Source organism: Capricornis sumatraensis, chromosome 4, assembly GCF_032405125.1.
Source record: "Capricornis sumatraensis isolate serow.1 chromosome 4, serow.2, whole genome shotgun sequence".
Classification (NCBI taxonomy): Eukaryota; Metazoa; Chordata; class Mammalia; order Artiodactyla; family Bovidae; genus Capricornis; species Capricornis sumatraensis.
Window position 1 is genome coordinate 159,896,651 of NC_091072.1, and position 12,591 is coordinate 159,909,241.

Consider the following 12,591-nt stretch of genomic DNA (forward strand, 5'->3'; position numbering starts at 1 on the left):
AGCGCCTCGTGCGGTCTCGCGAGAGGAAAGCGAGAACACCTGCGAGCCCTGCGCTGTTTCTTAGCAACCGGAGTTGTTTACGTTTCCGAGGAAACCGAGACTCCAGGCCTCTGGGGCAGTGAGAGAAGGCCGATTGAAAGCCTCTTGGGCAGGCTCGCATCCCACCTGCCCGGACTCCTAGGGAGCCAGCCTCGCTGGGCTTGAGCTAGTTTTATTTTTGTTGTTTTCTCTTTTAATCTCGCATGTTTTTGAAACCTTTTAGAATTTCTTAGCAATTCGCAGTCATGGAGGTAGCACAGCCCAAGGACCTGCAGGAGGATTTTGTCCTGGCCAAAAGAAGATATGCGGAGCTGGGCAGGCAGAAACGGATTTTCAACGCCAGGAACAGGATCATCGGGGTGAGACCCTCCGGATCGGAAGGGAGAGGAGCCAGGAGGGAATGGCGGGGGAGGGGAGGGGACAAGGGGGCGGGGGAAACAAGAGAGGCGAGCAGCGAGCGGCAAGGGATGATGAACTATTGGAATGAAGCTTGTGATCCAGGCACAGCCGCGGACGGATCCAAGCTTTGCCGGGAAGAATTGTTCCACGTATTGAGTTTGCGGAGAATGAGGGAGACCTCAGAACAAGACCGAAAAATGCTCCCTGTCACTTGCCAGTCAGGCAAATTGAGTCCTGCAGCGGGGAGCGAGCTTACCTGGAGTTAGTGGCCAGAGACTGGAATGCGGTTCTCCTCTCTCTGAGTCAGACTTTCTACATTGCCAGGGATTTCCTCCAGTCCATTCAACAGACAGATGCCAGTAGAGAGAGTTCTTATTTTGTGGCAAACCTGAGCCAGGCCTTGGAGATGAGGGATAAGACGATCCTTGACTTTGTGAAGTTGATAGCCCAGTGGATGAGGCAGGCGTTAAAATGGCCATATTATAATGCAGGGAAGTCAACGCAACTAGGGCTGGGAGAGGAAAGCAGAGAGGGCTTCCCGGAGGCTGCTGCTGCTGCTGAGGAGGTAATGCTTAAGTAGTGTTCTGAGGATGAGGACCTACTGACTAAGAAAGGGAGAAGGAAGCTCTAGGGAAAGTTAAGACAGGCTGAAGAACCAACAGAGGCACACAAGGGCATTTGGGTATGAGACGATTTGGTTTATAAAAAAATAAGTAGGATTGTTATCAACTGAATAAAATTGTCTGGCTCTTATTCTCTCCCATTGTTTTCCTTACCCAGGGTGACACCATGGCCTGGGATGCTCAGGTTTGTGACCAGAACATAAAAGCAGCAACTGAAAAAGCGAGAGAGGAAGCCTTTGGTGAGCATTCTCTGAATGGCCATAGTTCAGGGCTGTGTGCCTTTAGACCCAGGTCACATTCCTCATGTATGTAAAGCCTTGTCATTTTCACGCTCTTCTTCCTTTTAAAATTTCAGTTTCTTGTGCTCAGTTAACTTAATGCACCAATTCTTCCACACTTGAAAATTAGCTATTGAATTCTATATGAGTAGAAAATATATTGTGTGCAGATATGTAAATTTTTCTCTGTTTTCTTTAAAAAACTAGGTATGAAAAACCTCATACACACACATATTCTCTGCCAAAAGCTCAAGACCTTCTACCAGGGACAGCTGGTAATAGTAGACAACACACACTATTGAGCCCATACCCCAGAGCTGACTCAGAACCAGGCACGGTTCAAGTAAAAGTGTTCTGGCTTGTGGGTCAGATTCTCAAATAGTATTCATTTCTGCCCCGGTTATGTCCAAAAATGCCTTTTAAAGCACCATAAGGATTTTTTGAATAGAAAAAAAGGATACAAAATTATATGTACAATGGGTTATCAATTAAGTTTAAATATATAAATATACATAAGTTCAGTTCAGTTCAGTCGCTCAGTTGTGTCCGACTCTTTGTGACCCCATGAATCGCAGCACGCCAGGCCTCCCTGTCCATCACCATCTCCCAGAGTTCACTCAGACTCACGTCCATCGAGTCCGTGATGCCATCCAGCATCTCATCCTCGGTCATCCCCTTCTCCTCCTGCCCCCAATCCCTCCCAGCATCAGAGTCTTTTCCAGTGAGTCAACTCTTCACATCAGGTGGCCAAAGTACTGGAGTTTCAGCTTCAGCATCTTTCCTCCAAAGAAATCCCAGGGCTGATCTCCTTCAGAATGGACTGGTTGGAGACTCTCAAGAGTCTTCTCCAACACCACAGTTCAAAAGCACCAATTCTTTGGCACTCAGCTTTCTTCACAGTCCAACTCTCACATCCATACATGACCACAGGAAAAATCATAGCCTTGACTAGATGGACCTTAGTCAGCAAAGCAATGTCTATACATAAGTTAAAAATATATAAAAATATGTTTAGAAAAAGACACCAAGGAGCTATACCAAAATATGAGCACTGGTAAATTTGGAGTGATGGCATGATGAATAAAGTTTACTTGCTTCTTCATCAGGTCAGTTCAGTCGCTCAGTTGTGTCTGACTCTGTGACCCCCAGACTGTAGTGCTCTAGGCTTCCCTGAGCTTCACATCTCCCCGAGTTTGCTCAAACTCATGTCCATTGAGTCAGTGATGCCATCCAGCCATCTCATCCTCTGTCACCCTGATCTCTTTCTGCTCTCAATCTTTCCCAGCATCAGGATCTTTTCTTCTTTATAGTGTTTCATATTTTCTTTTAAAATTGTAGTGTAAAAGTAATTGAAACCTGTGATAAACCATAATGGAAAAGAATATAAAAAAGAATATATATGTATAACTGGATCACTTTGCTGTACAGCAGAAATTAACACAGCAATGTAAATCAATTATACTTCAATAAAATTTTTTACAAAAGTAATTCAAATTTACAGAAATGATGTGAGAGACATACATATACCCACCACCAGACTAGGTGTGAACATTTTGCCAACCTGGCTTTAGATATCTTATATTGAGAATGATTTTTGAGAATTAAATGTCACACAGAAGTAGCTAAAGCTCTCCTCCATCTTACCATTTTCCTCTTCTCCCCTCCTCAGAGATGTGATCATTCCCATGCGTGTTTCTGTACTTGTACCCTTCATGTAGGTTTATCCATGACAATATAAAATTTGTGTATTTTATATTTTTACATAAAAGATATTGAATGTATCCTTTTGCAACATTTAAGAAATTCAACAACCTATTTTGGGAACCTGTAGGTGATCTCCATACAGAATATTCATTTTAATTGCTTTATGATATTTTCTTCTATGAATTTTAACCACAGTTTCTTTTTCCTCTGCTGGTGGCTGATTTAGATTTTTTTCCAGTTTTTTTAAATAATTGCAAACAATGTTAGTGACTCTCCTGCACTGTGTCCCAATGCTCATGTTCCTGGTGGACCTGGACGTGGAATTCACAGGTCATAGGATGTGTGCGTTTTCAGTTTTAGGGGATGTTGGCAAGTTGCTTTCCACGGTTATAAAAGTACCAAGTCACGCTTTCACAAGCAGTAAATGAGAAACCTCTACGTTTCTCCACATCCTTCCTAATACCTGCTATTTTTAGCGTTTTAAAATGTTTCTTCAATTCATTGGATGTTTCCCATCTCGAGTGGTTGATGATCTTTTCACAAGCTTATTGATCATTCAGGTTTCTCTGTAGTGATTTGCCTTTTCCCTTCCTTTGCCCCTTTTGTGGTTAGGTTGTTAGTTTTAAAGTTGATTTGTAGGTGCTTTTTTATATTCAGAATTCTAATCCTTTAATGGTTGTGTTAACCTTTGGGAGAGTTGGATGACTTTTAGAATCACTAAAAGTTATTTTTGGGGGGAGATTCAAATTTCTTTCTTTCCTCTGAATCTTCCGCTAATGAACATGCTGTATCTTTTCTAGCTGCTGAAATGAGACAAAATGACAAGATTGCATGCATATCAGAAAACCGGGAAAGGAGAGATAGGAAAAATCTCTGTAAAGCTATCAACGATTTCCAACAGAGCTTTCAGAGTCCGGAAACGCGTCGTGAATTTGACCTCTCTGACCCCCTAGCCCTTAAGAAAGATCGTCCAGCCCGGCAGTCAGATTATGATGCTTGGAATACAATATCAGGAATGCAGAAGTTCATGGGAGAGGATTTAAACTTCCATCTGAGGAAGAAATTCCAAGAGGAACAAAACAGGGAATGGTCCCTGCAACAGCAAAAAGAACGGATAGTTGGCCGGGAGAACCAAAAATGTGCAGGTAACGGAACGAGAGACAAGTGGGTCTCAGTGCTTTACCAGATCAACCCCCCCAAAAAACAAACAAACGAAAAAAGAAAACAAACCAACCCCAGTGGGTTTTTTCTTGTTTCATTTTTGTCTCTTAAGCCTCACTGATAGACTACTTTAGCCACATGGCCAAACAAAGAGACACCAGAACCCGTGTTTCCGGATTTGGACGTCTTTAGCCACACGTCCATCATGCAGGAAACACTTCCTGAGCTTGTGGTCTGTCAGGGAGCCCGTGGGATCCTGGAGCCCAGGGTAACTCAGCATTGGTCTGACCCTCAGTGTGCTCACAGCCTGCTGGGAAGACAGTGGGAAAGACAAAGGTCTAGCCTATGTCAGTTCGTGTCTAGTAAGCCACTTGGATCATCCCCCGAACCTGACCGTCCACCTCCACCGATGGGAGCTCTGTTCTTCCTGTTGCTCCGGTCCAGACCAGGTCATCTTGACTCCTTCCTCTCTCTCAGATGCCACACGCACTCCTGCAGCAAGTCATCTCAAGTTCCAACCACCATCACTGCCTCCACCACTACCACCAGACTCAAAGGCCAGCACATCCCAACTGGATCACCGAAATAACCTCTGACTGGCCTCCCAGCTTCTGCCCTGGTCTCCCTACACGTTCTTCTCAGCCCAATAGCCAGAATGATCCTGTTAAAAAGTTAAGCTGCTCAGGGACTTTCCTGGTAGTCCAGTGGTTGAGAATCTGACATCCAGTGCAGGGGACGCAGGTTTGATCCCTGGTAGGGAAACTAAGATCCCACATCCCATGGCACAGCTAAGCCTGCGTGGCAACTGCTGAGCCTGTGAGCTCTAGAGCCTGCTTGCCACAGCAAAGATCCCACGTGCCAAGGCAAATGTATATACACATAAAGCTGCTACTTCCCTGGTGCTCCAGCGGTTGCGATTCCATGTGTTCCCAATGCAGAGGACATGGCTTAAGTCCCTGGTCGGGGAACTAAGATCCCATATGACTCACAGCATGGCCAAAAATAAAAAATTAAGTGGGATCCTTTGTTCAAAACGAATAGCTTCTTACTTTACTCATTAATGATTGTTTCAGTTGGTAAAGAATATGCCTGCAATCTGGGAGACCCAGGTTTGGTCAGGAAGATCCCCTGGAGAAGGGCATGGCAACCCACTCCAGTATTCTTGCCTGGAGAACTCCGTGGACAGAGGAGCCTGATGGGCTATAGGGCTATAGTCCATAGGGGCACAGAGACTTGACTGAGCGACTAACACACTTACTCAATCAAAACCAAATTTATTTCAAGCCACCAGCAAGGCCTTCACAGTCTGACCTTATCTCCTACTACGCTGCCCCCTAAGCCCTTCTCCCTTGGTACCACAGATAAGTGTGCTCAGTCGTGTCCGTAGACATTACCAGGCCACAGTAATGATTGCTAACGCTGCTGGGCACGGGTCTGAGAGCTTGGCTTGAGTTAACTCATCTGTGTCTCCCATGAGCCTTCCATTGTACCCCCCTTCTTCTGATGGGTGCGTGATGAGAAGCAGATGCAGAAACAACAGTCCACAGGGCACTCTGCACATCTGGGAAGGAGCCTTGGGCAGACACACATGCTTTGACTGTATTTTCCTTCCTTTCAGAGGATCTCTACTTGAAGACAAGGCTACAGTTTGATGAGACAGCCAAGCACTTACAGAATCTGGAAACCGCCACCAGGAAGGCAGTTTGTACAACTGTGAAAGAATTCAACATGAACCAGGTGTATACCCCAGGCCTGTCTGGAGGGGAGGGAAGACACACAGCCACCTCCCTGAGTGTCCCAGCATTCTCAGCTCATCAGTGATAGCCATGGTTGTTGTTGTTGTTACCACGCCACGTGGCTTGCAGGATCTCTGTTCCCTGACCAGGGGCTGAACCCAGACAATGGCAGTGAAAGCCTAGGAATCCTAACCGCTACACCACTGGTGGACTCCCAGAATATGGTTCTTTTTTTCATCTCTGCAACAATTATCTGATCTTATTAGTCACTGTGTTCAACAGCCCTGTCAGAGAGGCACCATGAACTCAATTGATCAAGAAACAGGCTCAGAGGGAGGAATGGTCTTTCTTAGAGACAGCTGAGTACTAATCTGATTTGCTTTGGCAGATGTAAACACTGGACTTCCAAATATTAGAAGTCCAGTATTCAAATCAGACCTGTCCAATGACAAAGTATGCGCTTATGTAATACAGTCAGGCTGGCCTCCTTGTTAGCACCTGCTACTGAGGGCACCTAGCAAAGTGCCCCATCTGTCCAATATTAAAGAGAACTGGTTTCATCCTTCTCTTGACTTGACAGAGAAATAACTCTAGCCCAGAGAGGGAAGGTGTCTAGCTGCAGGTCACAAAGCCAGGGCCTGTCCCTTCTACCCATCACCTTCATGTAAGCAGGGATTTGACCAGAAATTTATTTGTCTTAGGGACTGAGGTTGACAGGCAGTAGGAACACCTTTTAGAAATCACCACTTCTGCAAATCACTTGGTTGGCAGTTCTTTGTGGCCTGCCGCTGGCCCAGGGTGACCAGGACCACAGGGAAGGGTACATAGCCCTGTCCTGGGGGTGGGTGAGGCCAAGGCGAGGGGAGATGGCCACCTAATGGGGGGAGGCCGCTCCCTGCTTTGGCAAATCACCGCAGACAAAGACCTGCCGGGATTATGCACATGACCAACTGGTAGTGATCCTCTGAGCCCAGCCCACTCACCCAGTATCGCCCAGGCAGCCAGGGGTCCAGGGACCTCCCCACGTCTATACCTGATAAGTCTCCACCCACCTGCTCAGGAGCCCTGTTTAGCACATTCTTCCTTCAAGGGCCCCTTCAAGGTTTGCCAGCCTGTGCCTCAGTCCCACCAGGCTCACTCAGACAATGTGTTGAGTTGCTCAGTTGTGTCCGACTCTTTGCAACCCCAGGGACTGTAGCCTGCCAGGCTCCTCTGTCCATGGGATTCTCCAGGCAAGAATCCTGGAGTGGGTTGCCATGCCCTCCTCCAGGGGATCTTCCCAACCCAGGAATGGAACCCGGGTCTCCCGCATGGCAGGTGGATTCTTTACTGTCTGAGCCACCGGGGAAGCCCCTTCAGAGCATCCTCCTTAATATCTTCCCCTGCGCAGGCCCTGGAGTCAGCGGAAAAGAAAATCCGAGAGAGAAAACAAGAACAGGAGGACAACCTAGCCGAGATCTCCAACCTGCTGCGTGGGGACCTGCTCTCAGAGAACCCGCAGCAGGCAGCCAGCTCCTTCGGGCCGCATCGTGTGGTGCCCGACCGCTGGAAGGGCATGAGCCAGGAGCAGCTGGAGGAAATCCGCTTGGTGCAGAAACAGCAAGTCCAGGAGAAGCTGGTGCCTGTCCCCTCCCCGCTTCCCCAAGCCCCCAGCCCCCCACTGTTCCCTCCACCACCACCCCTCTCCACCCGCCCCAGCCCTCAGACGTGGCTCTGTGCTCCCTCCCGCCTTCCTGGAGCATCTAGTTATAGCCACTGTCACACTGGGCCCCAGAAGCTGCCCTCAAGGAGTCTATGTTCCGTTTGTAGGGGAGGACAAGAGTGGAATGATCCCGCAGGTGCTGGGTGCTGGGCAGGGGAGGAAGCTGGGGTAAGGGGGGCTGAGAGTGCTGGGAGTGCGGAGGGTCATCATGGGACTCATGACCTTGAAACAAAGGTCTGAAGGTGGAGGGAGTCGCCTGGGGAGAGGCTTCTCTCTGCGGGGGCAGAAACTGCAAGGACCATGGCCTTAACCGCAGCCACAGGGTGGGGGTGGGTAGGGCTGTATTTCCTTGAGGGGCTTCTCTGGAGCCCCTATTTCCTGGTGAAATAGGAGAGTGGTCAGCAGCGGAGGGGGAGGGGTAGGAGTTTTGCAAGAACAAAAGTGCTCAAAGGTCATCTGGAAAGGGGAAGGGGCAAGTGGCCAGGAAGCCCCAGCTCCCCTCTCCATCTACTTTGAGTCCCAGTCATGAACTTGAAGCGACTCTTGTGAGTAGGACCATGCTCACCTATTACGGGAGAGCTGGGACTCAAGGATGGTCAGAGCTTGCCTGGCGAGTGGGACCAGGTGGGAGGCTCAGGGTGCCCAGGTGTCTGCCAGGGGGTGTCAGCTGTGGACGCTGGGCTGAATGAGGAGGAAGATAAGGACACATGGAGTTCAAGGGGCCATGGAGGGGTGTCGAGTCCGCGGACTGGCAGTCACAGTGTGGGGGAACCTCGTGGGAACAAGGGAGTGGAGAAAGAGGGGCAGGTCCTCACTGCGGTGGATGGGACTCCAAGGTGAGACTCCGGAGAGGGGTGGTATTGGCAACAACAGGGTGAGGGCAGAGCTTCCCAAAGCAGGCCGTCTGGACCAGCCGCACCTAGGAACTCAAGAGCAATGGAGATCCTCAGGCCCTCGCCAGGCCTACTGAACCGGAAACATTCAGCAAGTGCTCCCTCCCCGCCAGGGCTTCTGATACCCGCTGGAGTTCGAGAACCATGGGCATCATTTGCCCCCTGGGGGGGGTGATGGCTGAGAGATTGGAAGGGGGTCTTTGGAGAAGAGGCAGAATCACTGGAAAGCAGGGAAAGGGTCATTTCTGAGTATGTTGAGAGAGAGCCTTGCTCAGTCGTGTCCGACTCTTTGCGACCCCATGGACTGTAGCCTACCAAGCTCCTCCTTCCATGGGATTCTCCAGGCAAGAGTACTGGACGACGTGAAATAACAACAGGAGAGAGATTTGGAGACATTCTCAGACCTGCAGAGGATGGGCGAGGTTCCCAAGGGGTCCGCAGATGACAGCCGCGCTCCGTGTGATGCTGTGGTCGGTGTGAGCTTCCCAGCAGACGGGCACGGGGAGAGGGAGGGGTGGCCTGGGCCAGGAGATGGGGAGCAGGTTGGGCACCTCGCCTTAGGAGGGGAAACAGACAGCAGCCAAGGGGTGAGGCAGGGGTGTTAGCCCAAAGTGGGAGGAGCCTGAGGCTGGCATCAGGACGCCACCTTCGCCAGGCCCGGCTCTGCCCTTCATAACGGTAGTTCAGCCCAACTGCCTGGCAAGGAACGTTGGCCATCTGTCCCAAAAGCAGCATTTTTGGTCTGATTTTCAGTCTCTGTAGAAAATTAATAAGAAGCTGCTACTGCTGCTAAGTCACGTCAGTTGTGTCTGACTCTGTGCGACCCCATAGACGGCAGCCTACCAGGCTTCTCCATCCCTGGGATTCTCCAGGCAAGAACACTGGAGTGGGTTGCCATTTCCTTCTCCAATGCATGAAAGTGGAAAGTGAAAGGGAAGTCGCTCAGTCGTGTCCGACTCCTAGTGACCCCATGGACTGCAGCCCACCAGGCTCCTCCATCCATGGGATTTTCCAGGCAAGAGTACTGGAGTGGGGTGCCATTGCCTTCTCCAAATAAGCAGCTAGAGAAACACAAGAAGAAGAAAACATCCCATGTGAAATCCCACACTCAGAAGATCCCTCTCCCATCCTCCAACATGCCTTCTGGTGTCCTGTCCCCGGCTCCTCTTCTGTACAAGGACATAATTTGGGAAGTTGAGATCACGCTAAGAATACTCTGTCTCTCAGTGTGGGCTTCTATGTGCCCATATCGTTCCCAATTCTTTTTTTTTTTTTAAATTAGAGCATGCTGCTGCTGCTGCTGCTAAGTCGCTTCAGTCGTGTCCGACTCTGTGCGACCCCATAGACAGCAGCCCACCAGGCTTCCCCGTCTCTGGGATTCTCCAGACAAGAACACTGGAGTGGGTTGCCATTTCCTTCTCCAATGCATGAAAGTGAAAACTGAAAGGGAAGTCGCTCAGTCGTGTCCAAATCTTAGCAACCCCATGGACTGCAGCCTACCAGGCTCCTCCATCCATGGGATTTTCCAGGCAAGAGTACTGGAGTGGGGTGCCATTGCCTTCTCCGAATTAAAGCATAGCCAGGCATTTTTTAAAATTATTTTATTTATTTGGCTACGTTGGGTCTTAGCTGTGGCATGCAGAGTCTTTATTGCACCGTGTGAACTCAGTGCAGCACATGGGATCTTAATTCCCCACCCAGGGATCGAACCCAGGCCCCCTGCATTGGGGGCTCAGAGCCTTAGCCACTGGACCACCAGGGGAATCCCCTCTGGGGCTCTCCTGGGGGACAGGCGGTGGTGAGTCGCCTCTCCTTTCTGTAGAGGCTCCAGGAGGAAGAGCGCCAGCGAGACATGGACTGGGACCGGCGGAGGATTCAGAAGGCTCGCGCCACCTTGCTGTTTGAGCGGCAGCAGCAGCGCCTACAGCGTGGCCTGCGCAGGGCTCTGGACTGCAGCAACCTCAGCCTGGCCAGGGAGCAGCTCCTGCAGTGAGTGCTAGGCCGGTTGGGGGTGGGGGGTGGTTGAGGGGGCTGGGAACTGGGAGCACCATCAAGGGCACCAGGCCTGGGGAAAGGGGAGGTGAGAGCTGGTGTCCTGCAGGGCCCAGGGAGCAATCACCGACCTTTCCTGGACCCTTGGCTCACCTTCCCTGAATCTTTCCTGCCCATAGGCTCAGGACCCTTGTGGTATCTTTCACCAGAGGCCCCCCACCCCCGCCCGTAGCAGCAGTGAGTGGGGCTCTGGCACAGCTACCCGGTAAAGAGGAGCGGGGAAAAGGCTCAGACCTAGGAAGCCAGAAATCAAGTGCTAGGAAGCCATCGGTCCCCACGCAGGCCAGGGAGGGACTGAGACTCCCCTGTGCCCACATTCCATAAATACCTGTCCCTGGATAGTCCTCACTTAGGCACCGGCAAAGCCCAGTGGGCTCGGACACAGGTGCTGGTAACAGAGTTTACAGAGGTCCCTGGGAGCCCCAGGGGAGGACTCCGGGTGGGCTTCCAGGAGGAGGCATGTGGCCCAGACACAGGGGACGACGGTGCCAGCTGCCCACCGCAGGGAGGGCCCACCGGGCAGAGGGAGGGGCAGTCTCTTCTTGCCTAAGGATAAGCCCCCAGAGTAGTTCAGACTCCAGCTACAGAAAGTGTCAAATGTGGATCAGTAGGTGAATCTGCCACTAAAACCACATTATTTAGCTCTTTAATCTCTCTATTCTTCAAGCTCTGGGTTGAACTCAGAGGGGACCCACGAGTATCTTTTCCAATCAGATGTCTATTGACTGATGGTTCCATCTTTGAGGGCCAAAATGGGGAGAATTAAGAGACCATCTCGCAGAAATCAAATGGGAGGGGCAAGCGTGTTTACAATCACGGAATTCTAAGATGTCCCCACATCTCACACGCACAGGTCCCTAGGCTAACCAGCCAGTTCAGTTCAGTTCAGTTGCTCAGCCGTGTCCGACTCTTAGTGACCCCATGGACTGCACCACGCCAGGCTAACCAATCAGCAGTGACGAAATGTCCCTTCTTTCCCTTGAGCGAGTAGTGCGGGATGAATTGTGTCTCCTGGGGATAAGACACCGATAAAAAGTAGAACATTTAGGAAGTCAGGCATTTGCTGATTTCTTTTTCTCCTTGTTTCATTATCAGGAAAGAACATATGAAAGAACTCTCTACCAATCATGCCACTGAAGACTATTTCACACAATTTAATACAGGAAGTCGATAAGGAAAAATTCACCTTCTTTTCCTCTGAACCGTTAATGTGTAAAGCACAGTTACCTTGAAGAGTCATAGCTATTAAAAAAAAAAAAAAAAAGCACCCTTTGGTCCAGAAATACCGTTTGAACTGAATTATTCTGTTGTAGACAAAGTTTGATTAAACCTCTTCCTGTATTTCTATGAGGAGGATTCGTGTCCACTCCACTCCGCTCCAACTGGCTCCAGAGCACCTCTGCGTGCTGGGGACCCAGGGATGAAGGCCTGCGAGTTAGGCTCTCAATTCCAGTGGTGCATTACCCACACTCACAGGCATCACTTTGTTTATTTGTTTTAAGAGTGTCATGTTTATTTATTTAATTTTATTTGACTGCTCTGGGTCTTAGCTGCAGCATGTGGGATCCTCAGGCTTTGTTGCAGCGCACAGGAGCCTTTGGTTTCGGCGTGCAAACTCTCATCTAGTTCCCTGACCAGGGTCGGAACCCGGCCCCATGCGCTGGGAGCATAGAGTCTTCACCCCTGGACTTCCCGGGAAGTCTGCACGGGAGCCATTTTACCTGCTTCACGTGGAATGAACTAATTGCTCCCTCACAGCACCCAGGGGCGGGTGTCTTACTCACAGGTGAAGAACCCGAGCTACAGACACTTTAAGTGACTTCCCTGAGGTCACTTTGACGGAAATTGGTGGACCTGGGGTCGAACTCGCAGAGTCTGGCTCTCAAGCACTTCTCTCTCCTGGCTCCCACACGAGTGTGCTCCCGCTTCAGTCGCGCCAGACTCATCGCGACCCTGTGGACCGTAGCCACCAGGCTTCTCTGTCCATGGGATTCTCCAGGCCAG

At 50.1% G+C, this 12,591-nt stretch overlaps 1 protein-coding gene across 1 annotated transcript; it reads left to right on the forward strand.

The window, feature by feature from the left end:
- Positions 1-284: 284 nt before the first annotated feature.
- On the forward strand, positions 285-11,761 carry RIBC2 (RIB43A domain with coiled-coils 2). Its single transcript, XM_068972211.1, has 7 exons — positions 285-398; positions 1,219-1,300; positions 3,844-4,188; positions 5,823-5,941; positions 7,331-7,558; positions 10,358-10,524; positions 11,683-11,761. Exons 1-7 carry the CDS (start codon positions 285-287, stop codon positions 11,759-11,761), a joined length of 1,134 nt encoding a protein of 377 aa, XP_068828312.1.
- Positions 11,762-12,591: the final 830 nt, after the last annotated feature.